Source organism: Gouania willdenowi, chromosome 18, assembly GCF_900634775.1.
Source record: "Gouania willdenowi chromosome 18, fGouWil2.1, whole genome shotgun sequence".
In the NCBI taxonomy this organism is placed as follows: Eukaryota; Metazoa; Chordata; class Actinopteri; order Blenniiformes; family Gobiesocidae; genus Gouania; species Gouania willdenowi.
In genome coordinates this window covers 12,811,702-12,830,861 of record NC_041061.1, presented here as the reverse complement: position 1 = coordinate 12,830,861, position 19,160 = coordinate 12,811,702, and the positions used below count along the sequence as shown (strand labels likewise).

The 19,160-nt window shown below is 36.5% G+C and overlaps 1 protein-coding gene across 8 annotated transcripts in view; it reads right to left on the bottom strand.

Annotated features, from left to right (window-relative positions):
- Positions 1-19,160, bottom strand: part of mpdz (multiple PDZ domain crumbs cell polarity complex component) — a 72,280-nt gene that overhangs the window by 34,466 nt on the left and 18,654 nt on the right. For 5 of the 8 annotated variants that reach the window (XM_028474674.1, XM_028474675.1, XM_028474677.1 and 2 more), the window contains exons 12-26: positions 17,105-17,191; positions 16,759-16,838; positions 15,809-15,955; positions 14,055-14,225; positions 11,469-11,654; positions 11,170-11,379; positions 8,372-8,530; positions 8,014-8,166; positions 5,604-5,861; positions 5,017-5,128; positions 3,722-3,920; positions 3,270-3,311; positions 1,553-1,654; positions 467-547; positions 72-249 (exon numbers count right to left, since the gene is read on the bottom strand). In XM_028474674.1, the coding sequence (XP_028330475.1) occupies positions 72-249; positions 467-547; positions 1,553-1,654; positions 3,270-3,311; positions 3,722-3,920; positions 5,017-5,128; positions 5,604-5,861; positions 8,014-8,166; positions 8,372-8,530; positions 11,170-11,379; positions 11,469-11,654; positions 14,055-14,225; positions 15,809-15,955; positions 16,759-16,838; positions 17,105-17,191 (2,165 nt within the window). The remainder of the gene's footprint in view (positions 1-71; positions 250-466; positions 548-1,552; positions 1,655-3,269; positions 3,312-3,721; positions 3,921-5,016; positions 5,129-5,603; positions 5,862-8,013; positions 8,167-8,371; positions 8,531-11,169; positions 11,380-11,468; positions 11,655-14,054; positions 14,226-15,808; positions 15,956-16,758; positions 16,839-17,104; positions 17,192-19,160) is intronic. The other 3 variants (XM_028474676.1, XM_028474679.1, XM_028474681.1) reach the window with 3 other exon arrangements.

Below are 19,160 nucleotides of genomic sequence, written 5' to 3'. Positions count from 1 at the left end.
CAAAATGAAGACAGGTAGAATAAATAGCATCCACACCATGTTGGAAAGAACTTTAAACAACAATGTCTTGCCTCCACAATCCTGTCCCCAGTTTTCAGAGTCCCGTTCTGTCCGGCCGGGCTGTCCTCCAGGATGTGTTTGATGAAGATGCCCCTCATCACCTCTCCGTTGTTCAGCCTGCTGCCCATCCCCCGCCCACCCACAATGCTGATCCCCAGGGACTTGCCGGGCTTTCGGAAAAGCTCCACTCTGACAAGAGCACAATATCAGGCCATGACTTCAAGGTAAATCATTTGCTCAACTCAACTATAAGTGTGTGTGTGTGTGTGTGTGTGTGTGTGTGTGTGTGTGTGTGTGTGTGTGTGTGTGTGTGTGTGTGTGTGTGTGTGTGTGTGTGTGTGTGTGTGTGTGTGTGTGTGTGTGTGTGTGTGTGTGTGTGTGTGTGTGTGTGTGTGTGTGTGTTTACTTTCTTGCAAGGTTCCAGTTATTGTAAGAGGAACTTTCTTCTCCCTCGCCATCCTCACGTTCAGGAAGGTTTGAGACCGATCTATAAGAAAAAGTGAAGTTTTAAAAAGATTGTTCAATTACTATTTAAATATATAAAGGCTGCGATTTTTTTTCTTTCTTACTTCTTAAGATCGATCATTATTATTATTATTATTATTATTATTATTATTATTATTATTATTATTATTATTTTCCATTATCAGTAATTTTTACCAATTGCTAGACATTTTACGCGACCCCATTTTAATTCTTGGCGACTCCACATGGAGTCACTACCCCAAAGTTGAAAAACACTGACTTAGATCAAATTGATGAACTTATGAGTTATGTTTAAATAGATCACTTTGATTTAATCACAAGTTAATCAAAATTAACTGATCTAAATAAACATACATTTGTTTATACATACAACAAAGTCAACTTTTTTTCTACAAAAACATAATGCTCACACCATGCTATATACAATACATTGTGCATATTTATTACCCTATTGAAATAGCTAATGAGATTGCTTACTAATGATGCACGTTGATGCATGTCAGTTAATTGCCTCCATCTAAATGAATTCCTTTAAAATATATATATATATATATATATATATATATAATTATTAACAAATCTAAAAAAGTAACATTTGTAAAAAAAAATATATATATAATTATTAATGAATTATTTTGAATAATTATTAATACATAATTTCTAATAATTATGAATTATTTAAAATATATATATATATATTTTAAAGAATTATGAATACATTCTTTTGAGTAAGTATTGTATTAATAAATTATTGAAAATAATTGTGAATTAATTGAAGAAAAAAAATATCAATTATATTTTTTTAAATAATTATGAATTAATTATTTTAAATAATTATTAAATAGTTATTTTAAATAAATATTAAATAATTTAAAGAACAATTATCAATGAATTTTTTAAAGGTTTGTTTTTGTCCACCTTCGAGAAAAAATTCAATAGAGTACTTTAATATTGCTCAACAGCAGCAGATTCCCATGACCTCAAGTCACGTGACATGAATACGTACTTTGGTGCCGGCGATGAAGCCGCGTCATCAAACACGTTGTCTCTGGCTTGCTCTACGCTCGCCTTGTATTCCTCCAGATACTCAGCAGGAACGTATGTGATGCTGAATACATGCACACAAACACGCACCTCCATCAATCCACTTTATGGCATCATAATCCAACATTATGCTGAAAATTAACCTTATCAATGACCCTATCTTTTATTTGCAAAGCATCCTGGGAACTCCTTTACTGTATACAGTAGATTTATATTCATCTAATTCTCAGCAGGAATTCTCCCCCAACACCAGCCTAAGGTGGGATGACAACGAATTAAACACAAGTCTTGGGAACAGGTGTTTACCTTCATAACTGTCTGAGCAAAATCACGTCTTCCGTCACCTTTTTGAGTGACGTACTTGTGCTAAAATCTAAAGGATCTCTATCCAAAAATATCCAGAGAAGAAAACGTGACACTGACTCTCCAGACACGGTGCAAAACAATTCAGAGAGAGGACGTTTCTCAAGGGGGTATTAACACATCTGCAATAAGCTGACAGATCGCTAACAGATGAGGCCATTGGGTTTTTTTTTTCTTCCAGAGATGATGGCATGCAGGCAGGCAGAGGAAATTAAAACAAATCCCAGCGAAAGTGAAATGGATGAGTCAGTTCATTAGGAACATGATAAACCAGCAGTGATGGATGTAGCAGCGCAGAGATGTCAAAGAGATGCACGACAAAAGGGAGGTTTTAGGTGCATGCTTGTAATAATGTTAGTTACACAGTATGAGAGGGGGAAAAGAAGTTACGCATTAGGTTAATGATGGTGAAAATGTGACAGTCGATCAAGAATTATCCAGATAAATGTGTTACGAGCTCTATTTTCTTTTCTTTTTTTTTTCAATTAACCCTCCTATTATCCTTGGGGTCAATTTGACCCCATTCAATGTTTACCATTAAAAAAATAATAGTTCACTTCTTTACTTTTTGTTGCTTCATCTTTCATAACTTTTTCTAATATGATTTGGGTACAATTAATTAAGCATAAAATTATGACGATAAACACTGAATGGGGTCAATTTGACCCCATTCAATGTTTATCATTCAAAAAATAACAGTTGATTTTTTTTTTTCTGCTTCATATTTCATGACTTTTCCTAATTCGATTTGGGTACAATTAAGTAAAATTACGGTGATAAACACTGAATGGGGTCAATTTGACCCCATTCAATGTTTATCATTCAAAAAATAATAGTTGACTTTTTTTTGTGCTTCATCTTTAAAAACTTTTCCTAATGTGATGGGTACAGTTAATTCAGCATAAAAGTATGATGACACTTTTTCAATGTGCTGAACACATTGCACGCATTGGTGTTCATCTGGGGTCAATTTGACCCCAAGCTGTTTTAGCTATCACTTTAAATGTGTTAGTAATATTTGAGGATAATAGGAGGGTTAATGCATTTGGTTAATACAATGAATCAGTAAAATCAAAATGTTAATCAGTAGAATAGATTGATCTACTATGCCAGCATCGAAATGAATTGTATTTCAACGTCACCACTACCTTTTTGTTTTTTTTTGCACCTAATGCTTTCTTCTTTTTTTTCTCTCTCTGGATAAAACTTTACGAAGGCCAGCAGCAGCAAACCAAGAGAACAAGGGGAGGGGAAAAAAAAAAGAAACCAAGATCCTTTGCTGAGACGCCGCCAGCGTGGAAGTTAGTCATACTCACACATAAAACGGGCACAGATCGTCCTCAGGTGCACAAGCAGATCTAGAATGTGAAGAGTTGGCTTTTATGCACCGCAGCTGTCAAACTGCCAAGTTTAGTTCAGCGATGCAGAACTTGTAAATGAACACACTGTGTTTTACAGCCAGGCCTTCCAACTGGCCTTTTTTTTTTTTTTTTAGTCAAACAAACACTATACAAACATGTTGTCTATGCAGATATACAAATAATTCACTTTTTCTTCTTTATAAAGACTGACACCGGCTTCAAACATGGATTCACGTTTTAAAATCCTCCATGGCCATGTTCACTTTTGATTCATAATTCAATAAGCGTGTTCTGCTTTAGCCTGAAGCCTAACATCCAACATGAAACATACAAGCCAGGCTTTTAAAAAATGAATTCAGCAACAATACATTTATTTCGTGGCTGCTTTCAGCTGTTGAAATTCTCACCCCATCTCTGGTCCAATCAGAGAGTTCCTTCTGAGCATGGCGCGTGCCTGTGCGTTGCTCAGGTTGGCGGTGGGCTCTCCGTTGATTGCCAGGATGAGATCTCCAACCCCTAGGCGACCATCGCGGCTAATGGACCCTCCATGGATCAGGCTACGCACTTGCATCCCCAGACCGTCTTTCATGGCGCTCACTGTCATCCCTTGAATATGAAAAACAAGTTCAGAAACTCTTTAAAACCATTACTTTAAATCATTTGAATTAATAAACACTACCTGTAGGTGGCAGTAGAGAGCACAATAGGTCTGTAATGTGTAGAATTGTCTATATATATATATATATATATATATACATATAGACAATATATTTAACCCTCCTATTATCCTCAAATATTTAAACCTTGGGGTCAATCTGACCCCAGGGATATTTGCCTCTCAAAAATGATTTTCAGAAATATATTGACCAAGTTTTTTGTCAGACACTTTGTTTAATACTCAATACTCAAATAACACCTTGATAATGAAACATTGACCCGTTCTCTAGCGCCACCATCAGGCCAAACTTTTAAATTAGAATGAATTTATCCTGAATAGTTTTTGTCCAAATCTCCCTAAAATTTATTGACAACATTAATGACTCTTATTGTTTTGTGGTGATGATATGACATTTCCTCAGTGTTTTCAAGATTGTCCAACTCTATTTTTCTTCTATTTTTGTCATCTGATCCTGGTAAAAACACTAGTAAAGTAATTTGTGTCTGAAATATTGAGTTTTAACACATTATCACAATTATTGCAGCAGGGAAACCTTAAACTATCATATTTTAGTCAACAGTTTCTATCCCTTTCCAGAACAACTCTATCTTAGAGAGCTGATCTGTAAAAACAAAGGCAGTCTTTCTTATAAAACACAAATATTAATTCCTAACTATATTTAGTTAGATATTCATTTAGAAAACTAAACCATTGTACAGAATATTTAAAGATTTTCCTCAGTCCTTTTAAGTCGTCCAACAAAGCGTTATAAGAGAAGTGAAAATTCTAAAAGGTGCCTTTGAAACACCAATTTGTAAAAAAAGTTTAAACTTAGCCAGTAACACTCCCTCGGGTTGGCTTTGATGTGCAAATCCAGTCTGCAGCGATGGAATAATCTATTCTGGATTTTAAAATAAAGTAGAAAATATCTCTTTGTGTCCAATGTTAAACTCGCATTTAGAAACAGACGAGACAAGAGCAAGAGGTGAATTCAAATTTTTAGGCCTTGAGTCCCACTGTGAACGATGAGAAATTATGACAAACCCAAGCTGGAGTTGCCCTTGACAACGGTGATGGTCCTTTCAAAACTGCTGCGTAAGGTCAGCGCTTCTTTGTGGGCGTCGTCCGACGTTGCTTTCACGACATCCTCCTTGTCCTTAAATAATAACAATAATAATATAATATACGTAAAAGCTCAGAGTAGCAAGTCAGGAGGTAAAAAACTAACAAATATTAAAAAATTTAAAGCATATAATCCAGTGTTTTTCATTCAACCTTGGGGTCATGAATCCCCGAATCCAAATGGGGTCACCTAAAATGTCTAGTAATTGATCAAAATATTTAAAAAAAATTTGATTAACTTATATTTTTGTAATTAATTATCAATTATGTGATTACAATTATAATTGACCCCAACCATGCTCTGTGCGCTAATCCTGGTTTTTTAATAAACGTGATAAAAAAAACAAAAACAACTAATTCTAGGAAGAAGAAAAGGAAAAAGTCAATGGGGTCGCCATGACTTTGTGCTATTAAAAATGAGTTCACGACCCCAAAAAGGTTGAGAACCAGTGATATAATGCTTCAAATGTCAACATAAGCTACACAGCTGTTGTTTTGCAAGGGTTTACCTTCAGCACAACACGCAGATCCCCAATGTTCCCATAGGATACAACAGGTTCCTTCAGGAAAGGAATATCCTGAATGTTGGAGTGGCTTCTTGATTCCTCTAATGGGCTGTACGAGCTCGCCACCTGTTCGTCTTTGCTCGGGTACATCGGGAGGTACTGATCACAGCTGCTTAGAGGGTAGGAAGGGCAGTCCGCGAGCTCGGACGATGTCCCAAAGCATGTATTCTCCTCCTCCAGTAGATTCAGGCGGGCCGTCAGCTAGATGGAAACAAAGGAGTGCATCACACTCTGTTAGCTCCACAACTGCCCAAAAGGGAGATCTTCTCCTCCTCTTCGTAATGAGCCATAGATAATCCATCAGTGGCCAATAGATCCCAGCATATATTACCAGAAATCTTGAGTATAAAATATGCAATTTGCTGTTTTATTGTAACTGCATTTAAAGACTTTATGGCCTCTGGCTCGTAATGGTATCTGAAAAAGAAAAGCCTCTGGGAGCCCTGGGAGAGGGAATGATGCAAATGCGTGATACAGCCAGGGCTCAATATGATTTGCCTTTAGAATAAGGCCTGAGAAGAATACTTCTATAACATACAGAAAAAAATGAAAAATCGCAAGTGAACAAGAACGCTATCGCAGATCGATAAATCAAAGATCAAAAGGTTAATTTTAAATCTTTTCATTCATCTAATCATTTTGTCTTCTTTTTGAATAATATGTTAAGGTTTCGCTCATTCAGACACATTTTTCAGGAAATTTACTTTGATTTCCTTAACATGTCAGAAGATCAAAGGAAAGTTCCTCAAAAATGTGTCTGAAAGAATGAAACCTTAACATATGTTTTTATCTCCATCGTAAACACTTGAAATTTTCACGCATTGCATTGTGGGATGTTGAGTTGTTTGGACGCGCACATAGAAGTGTTTTTACTAGATTCTGATATCACAGGGAATACCGGGAACAAAGTAGAACAAAAATGAAGTCAAGCGAATCACTCTCCTCCTTGTCCGCATCGAACCGCAAGAAAACATGGGCTGTGTTCGGAATTGCATAATAAAGTACTAATCATACCAAGTTTGACGTCAAAATCAGTATGTAGTGTGTTCACATTAGATAGTATGAAAATATTGAGTATGCAAGTAATACCCAGATGTATACTATATCGGGACATTACTCAACCGCCCCATGATGCAAGCGGGATATAAAATCATCCTGGGACCAGCTTCAAGCTAAAAATCAAACATACTCTTTTCAAAACAAAATCATCTCTTCTTGTCTTTCATTAGTTTTCAAACAGTTTAGTAAATAAGGCTCTTGTTTTGAAGTTAACCGGAAGTTTGGTCAGTAGCACCAAAAATCTTTGAAATGTCAGCATGAAATGTGTTTCTGCGAGATTATGGATCAAATGACCAGATGTTGACATTCTACTTGGTCACTTTCTTGCTTAAAATGTTTTCAGAACTTTCAAAGGTGGCAAATTATAGATATTAAGCCTCAGTGTGCTTTAGGTTCTTGTCGGTGTAGATTTGAATTGCATCTTGGAAAACTTGGAAGTATACTTCAATGGGAACGCTCATCATCCTAATCATCCTAACCATACTAATAGTATATAGTACACAGTATATACTCATTGAGTTTGTAGTGCATAGTACGGAGTTTGCCATTTCAAATGTACTTGTGTTCATTGTTAAAATGCATGTTATGAAAACATTAGCACTTTTTAATGAATATTTCACATTTAAAAAAACAGAAAAGCCAGTAAAAAAAAAAATATTTACCACTGTTTTTATTGAAGTGAAAAATAAATTCTATAATTTTTTAAGGTTAAAAAGATAACTGCACCACTACAGAAATAACATTATGAAACCAATTGGACAAATTTTCAGGCTAACTGACGTGCACAGTCACATTCTCTTTGTAAAACCTTTAACCGATTTGGACCACAAGATAAACTTATCACCGTCGGCAGCACAGTGTGTGAAAGAGCTATTGTCAATCATGTAAATGTGAAACCTTTGTGTCCTTTCCCTTTGGGGCTTCTCATCACACAATCATTGAGCTGTCTAATCTCAGAGAGATGGTGACAGTTTGTTTTATAAAAGCCCTTCGACAATAAAACACCCTCCACGTTTCTTGCGGTGCCTGTCCGTCCCTGTTGGCTGCAATAAATCCCTTACAAAAGTCCTCTGATTGGCGTCAGGTGTGACCTTTTGGGATACTTGAACCACTCCGGCAGCCTGAGGAGTTCATCTCAGCGTTGCCCTTTGTTGTTTACTTGACTTTAATTGAACACCAAACGGACAGTTGCAGTTCCCCAGGCAACGAGAGCAACAAACACTATTTTTTTCTCCCCCTTCAACATAGAACGTTTGAAAACTGGCTTTCATTCACTTCGATTCATCTGCTTTACCTTTGGTGTGGACGACTGGAGGTAATCCAGATCTGCGCCACATGTGCTGCCATGGAGGGCGATCATGGAGGCTTGGAAGGTATCGTCCTCCATCCCAGAGTATGAGTGATCAAACGCCTTTTCATCTGACAGGTCCGCTTCACTGGTGTCAATCTGCGGTAGCGGATTCAAATGTAAACACGCAGATATCAACACAACATACTTAAAAAAAAAAGATCCAATCAGACGACTGATATATAACCATGGTCAAGTACATTTTTATGCCTCTAAAGGGCAATAACAAGGGCTTTAATGCAGATAAAATGCCAAATTACTGTCTTTTTTTGTGTTTTTTAAGCTCTCCCCAAAGCTAACTAACCAATGCAGGCTCTGCTCGGTAAACGATGCCCTCAGCCAGTCCTTCTTCCTCTCTCTCTTCAACCAAAATACTGTTGAAGTCAAACGAATGGATGATGGAGGATGGAGTTATTCCCTGCTCACCATATAGGTGTGGAGAGTAGGAATATCCACATATTCCCTAGGAAAGTGGAGAAAGCTTTTCAGTACCTCCAACTTTATTTAGTTTGGATCAAAATAAAAAATCTGATGGTAGATGAATTAGTAAGAAGAAGTGGACGGAGATGGAAAAAAGTGCTCGGAGATGATTGATTGTGAATGTTAATTATCTATTGTGTTAATGACCTAGGAACAGAAATTAGCTCAAAATCACACAATTTATTTGAGAAATATTTGACAAAAACAAACTTTTTTTTTTTTTTTTAACAAATGTAGCCAAAAACCTTCGAAATGTACTTCCTAGATGATCTATGCCTAACAAAACGCATTATTTCGCACCATTTTTGTTTTATTACCTTTTAAAAATGGGACTACTTTACAGTTTTGGAGCCTGTGTTCCGCCATCTTGAAATCACGTCATTGATGATGTCACACGGCCCCACTGCCTGTAAACATCCCATTGTTTCCTATTGGAGTGAAAGATTCAGCCTGCTTTTTAGATCATTTAATCAGCTTTTTAGGTCAAAATGCCAATTTATGCTGCTTTTGGTTGCTCTAAATAATCAGTAAATATTAAAGATGTTGATGTAAACCAGTTTTGTTTACTAAAAGAGAATAAAAACAGTTGTGAAACAGTTCCAACTCTGCGGTTTTGTATTAGACAATGAAGCAGAGAAAAAGTGCTCTCCTAAGGTACCTTTACCCTCAGTTGCGAACTGTTAAAGGGAGAGTAAAGGCTCCTTAGGAGAGCTCTTCCTCTCTGCTTTATTGTCTATTACCAAACCACAGAGTTGGAAGAGAATAAAAACAGTTGTGACTGCAGGGGGAGACAGTCACAACTGTTTTTATCCGCATCTTTAACATTTAGTGATTATTTAGAGCAACCAAAAGTAGCACAAATTGGTATTTTGAGCGAAAAAGCTGTTAAATTATGTAAAAAAGCAGGGTGAATGCTTCATTCCAATAGTAAACAATCAGATGTTTACAGGCAAATGGGGTCATGTGATGTCATCAATCACGTGTATTCAAGATGGCAGAACACAGGCTGTAAAACGGTAAAGTAGTCCCAAGTTAATAAAACAAATATGGTGCAAAATAACGTGTTTTGTTAGGCATAGATCTTCTCACATTTGTAAAAACAGTGGAGGATGCCTTTAACGATAAGTTTCTGATTTTGAATCTGTGTGGAAACGCCATATTGAAGGATTACACATGTAGGACTCAATTTTGAGAGGAAATATGACAGAATAACCCTCGGCGGTGAACACAAAGTCCTGGAGGAGATGGGGATAACCCTGCAGAGGCTTCCTGCAGCTGGGTAATCCAGCTAGCTAACCCCTGGCAGCCTGAAGGTCTCACACAGTAATCCCACATCCAATACAAGAAATATGCTGCTCTGGCTAAAAAAAGTAGAGGAAAAATATCCCACGCAAATAGTTCAGACAGCAGAGCTAAAAACTTACTGTGCTCTAGTCCAGGGGTTCTCAACCTTGGGGTCAGGATCCCATTTTGGGTCAGGAGACACTGGGAGGGCTTTGCCAGATGCCTTCAAGAAACTAATTTGTACTCTTTTTCTGCAACTACACCAAACTTGCCATTTTTTAACCTATTTTCAATACTTTTCTTATTTTTGCTCAAATGAATGTATTTTGTTACATTACTCTCATTTCGGCCAGTCCTCCATCAAATTTCAAGACATTAACGTCACATTTTTTTCAACTTTCAAGACATTTTCGGCACTGAAAAAGCCTTTCCACCACTTTTCCCACCTAATGTTGCAAATGTTGACCCATTACTGTCACTTTTACCATCTTTTCGGCATATTTTATGCTTATTTTTGCCGATATAACCCCATTCCCCATTTGTCATGTCCATTACTTGCCAGTTTAAACTAATTGTTCCTAGTTTTTAAATTACAAAACCCCAACCCCCTTACCCCATTTCTGCCACTTTTAAGCCAATATTATACTTTGAACCCTTTTTTTTTTTACCACTTTTTCTGTCTGCTTTTGGCTACTCTAGTTTGCACCTTTGAACCAATTTTTGTGGTTTTTAAAATCCCATTTCACCACCTTTCCCTCCATTTTCAGTCACTTTTAACCAAATTTATTTCTGATTAAACATTTTTAAGATGACTAAATACTATGGCGCAAATAATACTAAACTTCCTGGATAACAGTGGATGTTATTCAGATAAATAAATAAATGTGGTTATCACAGATTCATAGAACAATGGAACATCTTTTTGCTTAGTTTATGGATGGACCCCAAAAATCTCTCCCCTTTATTCCCCCTTATAGATGGCCACATGACTGTTCGTCAATGTTCATGTTTGTGTTCAACCACCTTCAGGTACAGTGGGGGTCCCTGGTCTTTGGCACCTTTGTTTTGGGGGTCGCAGGCTGAAAAGGTTGAGAACCACTGCTCTAGTCGATAGGAATGTTTTCTAATAATAAACTGTCCACGGGGAATACTAGGTCGGTCATGACCTTTCAAAAAATAATGAGTGAAATGCTAAACCTACTGTCAAAGGATTTTCCCTGTATGAAAAATTTAAATCACTGTAAACGGAGACGACTACGGTACATACTGCAGTGTGTAACCTGAAACTAGGCACAGAAAGGTGCAAGGCAGGGGATATTATAATGATCCGTTCCTTACAGGCAGCGGTTTGGCAACCCCGATCTGGACTTTGCCCAGCGTTGCCCCCTTCAGGGCCTGGACAGCGTCCTCCAGGCTGGCATTCTCCAGAATGGTGGCGTTAACGTACATGAGCCTGTCTCCTGGCAACAGTCTGCCATCCTTCTCTGCAACTCCGTTGGGAACGAGAGATCGAATCACGATCACGGTCTTGGCGGGGTCCAGGGGGTCCTGGGGGAAGTCGGGCAAGCAAACTTAAGATTAAATTAATCCTTAAAAAAGGATTTCGTCTGTCGTTCTCGTGACCAAAAATGTCCTACCTGATAATCCAAAATGCTGAATCCTAATCCCCCTTCGCCCTTTTCCAGTTCGATGTTCTGGATCTCCAACTCCCACATGGCCAAAGCGCATCCCATTGCCTCTTCAGTCCCAGTATCCTCCACTGTTGCTCCAGTGTTCACTTCTGAGCTTTCATCAAGCAGTGCACTGCTGTGATCTGTTGGATTCTGCAGACAGAAGCCAAAAGCCCTGAATCACCATGTCGCCCCACACCTAAGTCTTATTCCCAACCCATCAGCTTCGCGAGCCTCTAGGTGTGTTTCTGGCTCAGGATTGCTGCTGGTGGATATAAGGGGGAAATGTCTTTGGGACGCTGAATCCTCAGCACATTATCACAGATAAAGCTCACAAGATGAAATCTCCACTCCCCAAAGAAAAGCTGCTTTTGATGTCGCGTATCTCTACTGAAAGTTGTTGGCTAGTGTTTAAGCACGGCTAGAATGAGCCCTGACAAAGTTGTTTTTCATCTATCATCTGACAGAAAATCATAAGCATGTAGATATTAAATCCAGCATGTGCAATCTAACATTAAAAGGTCATTTATAAAGGCAACAAATTGTGCCCTGTCGGTACAAAATGATCGTATAACAACATGCATTTAACTTGACAACCTTTATTAGTATTTGAAAATGTACTGTAAGTATAGACACAGTAGTTTGGCTCTATGAAAAAAGAATCAGCCCTTAAGGGATCCTCCACGGTTTTTGCAAATGTGGCTTCAAACTTTTGAAATATCCTTATTAATAGATCAATTCCTAACAAAACGCATTATTCTGCACCATATTGTTTTATTAACTTTTCAAAATGGGACTACTTTACAGTTAAAGAACCTGTGTTCTTCCATCTTGAAATCACGTGATTGAAGATGTCACGCCGCCCCATTTGCCTGTACACATCTCATTGTTTCCTATCGGAGTGAAGCACACAGCCTGCTTTTTAGATCATTTAGCATCTTTAGCCGTCAAAATGACAACCTGTGATGCTTTTTGGTTGTTAAAGATGTTGATGTAAAACTCTATTGCTTACAGAAAGAGGATAAAAACAGTTGTTACCCAAAAAAATGATCAATAACTGCACGGGGCGACAGTTCGCACTCACTTTGGTAGTAGACAATGAAGCAGAGAGGAAGAGCTCTCCTAAAGGACCTAGTCATTTTTATAACTCGCAACAGATCATTCTACATGTGGAAGCACGGATGTGAATACTGTTGGTGTTCTGTTGGGCTTCTTTTAGTCCCGATTCAAGCTCTACTGTGCGCATCCTCCACTTTGTAACCCATTAATCATTTAATCATCGCCCAATATAAACAGTGCACTTCATAATCAAAATAAAACTCATAATAATGAGTTGGGGTGCGGGGGGAGTCCATAACAGTCCAAATATTACTGCGGGTCCCACATAATACCCAATTTAAATTTGAAGAGCGTCTTTGGATCAGTCTTCTGAATGGCCATGGTTACATGATGTTTTTTAATTCGGAATTAGTTATTCCGAATTAAATCAAACCATTGAGGTTTACATGGAAAATCGTTTTATTTGGCTTTAGTTAATTCCGCTTTAGGTCTGGAGGTTGGGAAGGCTCTGATTGAACAGGGGGCGATTGTGACGTACCACGTCGATCACGTCTATCAACAAACCTTTTATTTTTGGCTGTAGCACAGAAGACCACGCATGAGAACTGTTTTCACTTTTGTTTTGAAGCAGCAGCTCAACAATAACACACTTTGGTCCACAGAGCGGAAGAGAGATATGAACTAATCACCGGTAAATAAAGCCCAGTAAAATGCCGGAAAACAATAACCAGGACTAAATATTTGCTCCCTGGTAAAGACAGTAGCTCTAACAACCTTTACACTGATAAACTTGGTGATACTGCATCCTGTGCAGCAGTATGGGGACACATTTACTCCATCTCCGAGTCTTAGTATCACCCGTCTGATGAAGCCGTTCCGTTTGCTGATAAGTCCGTGTTAATGTCTGCATGTTTATGCCTCTGTCATCCCCTTTTTTCATTATATCCATGTCTTTTAAGGCTCTTATTAAATAGTGTTGGCTCTATTCCGGGCCGCCATGTTGGATTATGTCGTCACCCAGCACGTCATCACCGTAAGTCGCACATGCGCAAAACAAAATTAAAGCAGAATTAAGTGTTGTTAACGGTTTACAAGAAAAAGGAATAAAACGGAATAAACCAACCACCTGATTTGAAATTAAGTTTAATTTGGAATTAAATTAGCATTAGGAATTAAGTGTTTACAAGGTCAGGTTAAAGAAGAATTAATTCTGCTTTAAAGAGGAATTAAAGCTCCCATGTAAACGTGGCCATTGACATATTATATCTTGTCTATACAGTGCCTGTGAGTATTTATTAGTGGACTACATCTATACCAAGCATGAGTAACTCTCTACTGTAGCTACATGATTCATCATGACCCTTCACCAACTTAACAAATAACTTTTGGCTTTAAAGAAAGAAAAAAAAAACCTGCAGCTTTACTTGACAAAATTTTGGCCGTTCGAGGGTTATAAATTTCAAAATTCACCTTGCGGATCAAGCTTGGTCATACCTGTGCTTCAGCTTCCACAGACATGGTATTGGCCTCTGCCTGAGCAGCATCCAGCTCTACGTGCAGGTCAGGAGCAGGTCTGCAGCACGTCATGTAGACATGAATCGGAAGCTCTTTCAAAATTCTCACAACTTCTTTGTGAGTCTCACCAATCAGTGGAATATCATTAACCTAAGGAGACAAAGGTTCGCGTTAAAGGGTTTTATTTAAGTGGCTTTAAAAGCAGCTAAAATGAATGGTATTTATTCGTAGTTATGTGGTTTATTGACTGATTGTGGTATTAAAAAAAAAAGAAGTGTTGTTGACTTGGAGAGAGGAACACACATTAGCAATGACTTTGTGTCAGACAGCTCAGCAGTTACACTCATGCAGACCACTGTGGATTTTTCTACTTTGGACTAAAAAGCGGCTCCTGCTGTAAGTGAGGATAAAAGCGGTGGGAGGGAACCCAAACAGTTAAGCTGACATGAACACCGTGCAAAGCCCTCAAAACAGCAAAAAAAAAGACAACCCTGGAGAGCCACAGGGAAGCAGAATGAGCTTTTTATTTCTCTATCCGAGTCCACATAATCGGCCCCGCGTGCAGCGATCGATGTGCCACAACCACTAAACGTATGAATGTCAAATTCAGTGCTTATCCCTCTAAGCTGTTGACTACTGGTCAAATAACTTAACACCAAAATCTGTTCCACAGACTAAACCAGGACGAATTAGGGTGGTAATTTTTGTCTGAAACAAAACGTTTCACCATAGTGATGATATGTATTGGTCTAATGGCATGAAACTTCATTTCAGCATTTATTTTTTACAGTTTTTATTTATTTTACGTAGGTGTTCAGAAGAAAATGATATGGCATAAAAAACAGAGATGCAGGGATATTTTGGACTATTTTTTACATTATTTTTATCATTTAATTTATCAGTTCATCTATTTATTTTATGTAGGTGATCAGAAGAAAATGATATGACATAAAAAACATCGTGTGCAGGTATACTTTATATTTTTATTAATATCATTGTTGTACTGTATTTATTTATTTGTTTATGTATCTATTATTTATGTATTTATTTATTAATTTATTGATCTTTTTTATTTTATGTAGGTGCTCAGAAGAACATGGTATGGTACAATAAACAGGGATGCACGGATGTTTTAAATTCATATTATTTTTCAAATTTTATTTATTTATTTATTTATTTTATGTAGGTGTTCAGAAGACAATGATATGGCATAAAAAACTTGGGATGCAGGTACATTTTACATTTTTATTATTATTCTATTTATTTATTTGTTTATGTATCTATTATTTATGTATTTATTAATTTCTTTAATAATCTATTTATTGTATGTACTGTAGGTGTTCAGAAGTATTGTTTTATAATTTTTTTCAAATGTTATTAACTAATTTATTTGAAGTAGGTGTTAAGAAGAAACGTATATGGCATAATAAACACTTGTTAAAAAAAAAATCAATCACAGCAAAATTAAATTAAATACATTTTAAAAGGTAAAAATGGCAAAAAAAAATTAAGCATAACTTCAAAAATGTAAAAAAAAGTGATTTAATAGTAAGTAAATAAAAAAGGACAATAATTAAATTAAGTTTTATTTGAAATAATGATGATACATTTAGACTGTATATTGACTTTGTTATCAGAGTAAATGTAAAAGCCTAGTAGTGCAACAAAAAGTTACCTTTTCTAATCCTTCGTTATATAATCATTGCATATAAGCCAAAAATGTGAAGACCAACCTCTACCAGTTCGTCTCCACTGAACAGCTTTCCACAGCGACCCACTGGTCCCTCTGGGAGGACGGAGCGGATGTAATGATGCCCACTGTTTGCTTCTAGGCTGATGCCCAGGCCACTGGCATTAGTGAACTTCTCCACCTGAGCCACCTGCCCAGAAGAAAACAAAACCGCTCAAAAATCTATTGCAATGAATCCAATACGTTCTATTTCAAACAATACAACAATGACTGATATACAAGCAAAGCTCTCAAGTCTCACTGATTGGGCCTGATGTGCGTGCATGCACACAAATCTTAAATCACGCCCTCACCACACATAAGGTATTTATTATAATTAAAATATATGAAATGAGTAAAATAAAGCAAAAAAAAACAAACATTTATACATTAAGTACACAAAACAACAACAGAAATGCACAAAAATATACAAACAGGCTCCAAAAACACACAAAATGACTCCAAAAAACATACATTACAGAAAAATACACCAAACAACAAAAATATGAAAATGACTTAAAATGCACAAAACTAAATATTTATACAAAAAAAAAACACAAAATGACAACAGAAATGCACAAAACTGCATTAAAAAATACAAAAATACACAAAATGACAACAGAAATGCACAAAACCGCATTAAAAAATACAAAAATACACAAAATGACTCCAGAATCACACTACAATGGCAACAAAAACAATAACTTTACAAAAAATGCACAAAAACACAACAGAAAAATACACATAATGACTCCAAAAAACATACATTACAGAAAAAAACACCAAACAAAAAAAATATAAAAATGAGTAAAAAAAACAACACACTTTTATCATTTACCACATTTTTGACAACTCTACTTAAGTCCCCACTATATGAATACATACAGTACTTCCGACGGGCACTGTACTAGTTGTGAGTAATTTGGAAAAAGGGAATAAAGTAAAGGAACTTACGACCACTTCGTTGTTTGGGCCCAAAATACCCTGCCACTTCTTCATCAGCTCATCCTCTTCCAAAGCTGTTAACTTCAACCCTTTAAACAAAACCATGACAACAAAACCAGTCAAAAACAGCTGGTTCCAACAAATACCTTAAATAAAAAAAAATAAAAAACAAGTTAATCTAAAACGCCATATGCTATCTTTATGTTCAAGCCAACCACAGCATTGAAAGAATCCTCCACAAACTCCTGCCTCACCATTGTGTGCTGCTAGTCACTGTGTGATCCTGTCAACAAAAAAGCTCTTATCTTTCAGATGTGCGCCCAGTATCTCCACTGGAGCACCCACAGCCTCCTACCGTGCTCGTCTTCTGTTAGCTGATCCAACGCCGGGCTGACATCAGATCCTTCACTCGTTGCCTGCGGCTGCTTTTCATCCGCGGCGACTGCGAACGCACAGTGAAGGAGGACACAGATAGCAGAGGTACTGTATACACAGGCCAGTTTTAAATGACAATGGCTCCCCACTAGCACCAAACACAGGCTTGGTATCAATGGCGTAATTTAGGAAATATAATTGCAATTGAAAAGAATGTGTGAGATGTAATTGTAATTAAATGGTAAATGAGTTCAGATAATTGTCTTTGTAATAGTAATTGACGTGAAAATCCAATATAAATCACACAAGATCAAGGGTAGGCATATGAATATGAATATGAATGAATATATTTTATTTGGTTGTCCATTCGATGCACGGTACATTGACAAATGCCACATTCACCAAATACATCTCAACCAAAAAGGGATTGGGCTGAAGCAACTTGCTTATATGAAGCCATCCAGACATTACAAATTAACTATTTAAACTATTTAAACACAACAACAATTCTCAATTAAATATCATACATTCATAATTTCTTTAATAACTTATTTTCCTGATTTTTTTTATTTTATATGTGTATATGCGGTAATCATTTCATATTTCAAAGTATTTTTAAAGGTAGTGTGTTAGTGAGATATAGGAAGATTTTTGTTTACAACTCCAAACAACATTTCTAGTATTTTTAACTTAACTATATCCATACATTTTAATATATTTGATTTTATAAAAAGTTCATTAGTATGGTCACGGTATCCCACTTTATTAATTCATCTTAATTTTTTATTTAATTATTGGATCGATGTGTGTTTTACAAGCATTTCCCCAAATTTCTGAGCAAGTAAGACAGATAGGGCAGCACAAGTGACGAGTATAACACATGCAAGCAATTCATATTTAACAAATGTTTAATTTTATAGCGTATACCAATTGTTTTAGATATTTCACGCTTGATCTGCTGTGAATGTGGTTTCCAGCTCGTCTGACGGTCGACAATCACTCCCAAGAACCTTGTCTCATAAACCCACTCTATTTCAAACCCATTCCAATACAATTTTAAAGTGGGTTGAGCACTACTGGACCCAAAAATTATACATTTAGTTTTTTTTTTCTTATTCAATGATAGCTTTTAAAAAAAGGAAATTCAGTTTCAAGCTCAGCTAGACCAATAGGAGTGAAACTGTCTAATATCTGAGAAGAAAATTCAAATATAATTGGTAATTACCATTCAATCACATGCAAAAATTGGGTGAAAATCTTCATATTAAGTTTATTTACTCTATTAATTCAATTAAATTCAACTTTATATAGCGCCAATCACTTGGATCAAGGGTAGGCTTTGTGAGGAGACGTTTAATTACAGCTGTGTTAAAAGCCTGTGGCACATAACCTGTTACTGGAGATGTGTTCACCATATTAGTGCTAATCAGTGGGAAAAAAAAAACATCTTTAAACAGTGGAGTTGGGATCGGATCCAAAAAAACAGGTTGTTGGTTCAGAAGCACTAACTGCTGAGGTCAGCTCAGATAGACCAATAGGAGTGAAACTGTGTAATATTTCTAAAATAGCAATATTTTTGGATGTGTCTGGATTCTGGGGATTAGTTGTGTAAGTGTTTGACAATTAATTTTGAGAAAACAAATATGTGAAGCTCTTAAAGTTGAGTAAATTATATATTTTTAGTCTGTTACACAGATGGCAAAGGATGGGCTTTAATCCAATATATTTAGGCCTGGTTATAAATGAGGATGCTTGAACCCAAACTGTTGGAACATTTGAAAAAAAAAATTTAAATAATAATAATAAAACAATGCGTAAACATCTGAGTTATATCATTTTCTATTAGTTTAAAATATTAAATGTTATGATGATGATGAGGTTAATCACAAAAGTGTATTGCACCTTTGCTCTTTTGTTTTGTTTCACATTAGGCACAAAATAACTATTATAATTGTATTTATTTCAGGCACTGTAACTGTAATTGAACTTCAGTATTTTGGATCATAATTAAAAAAAAAAAATTTCACGACTGCTAT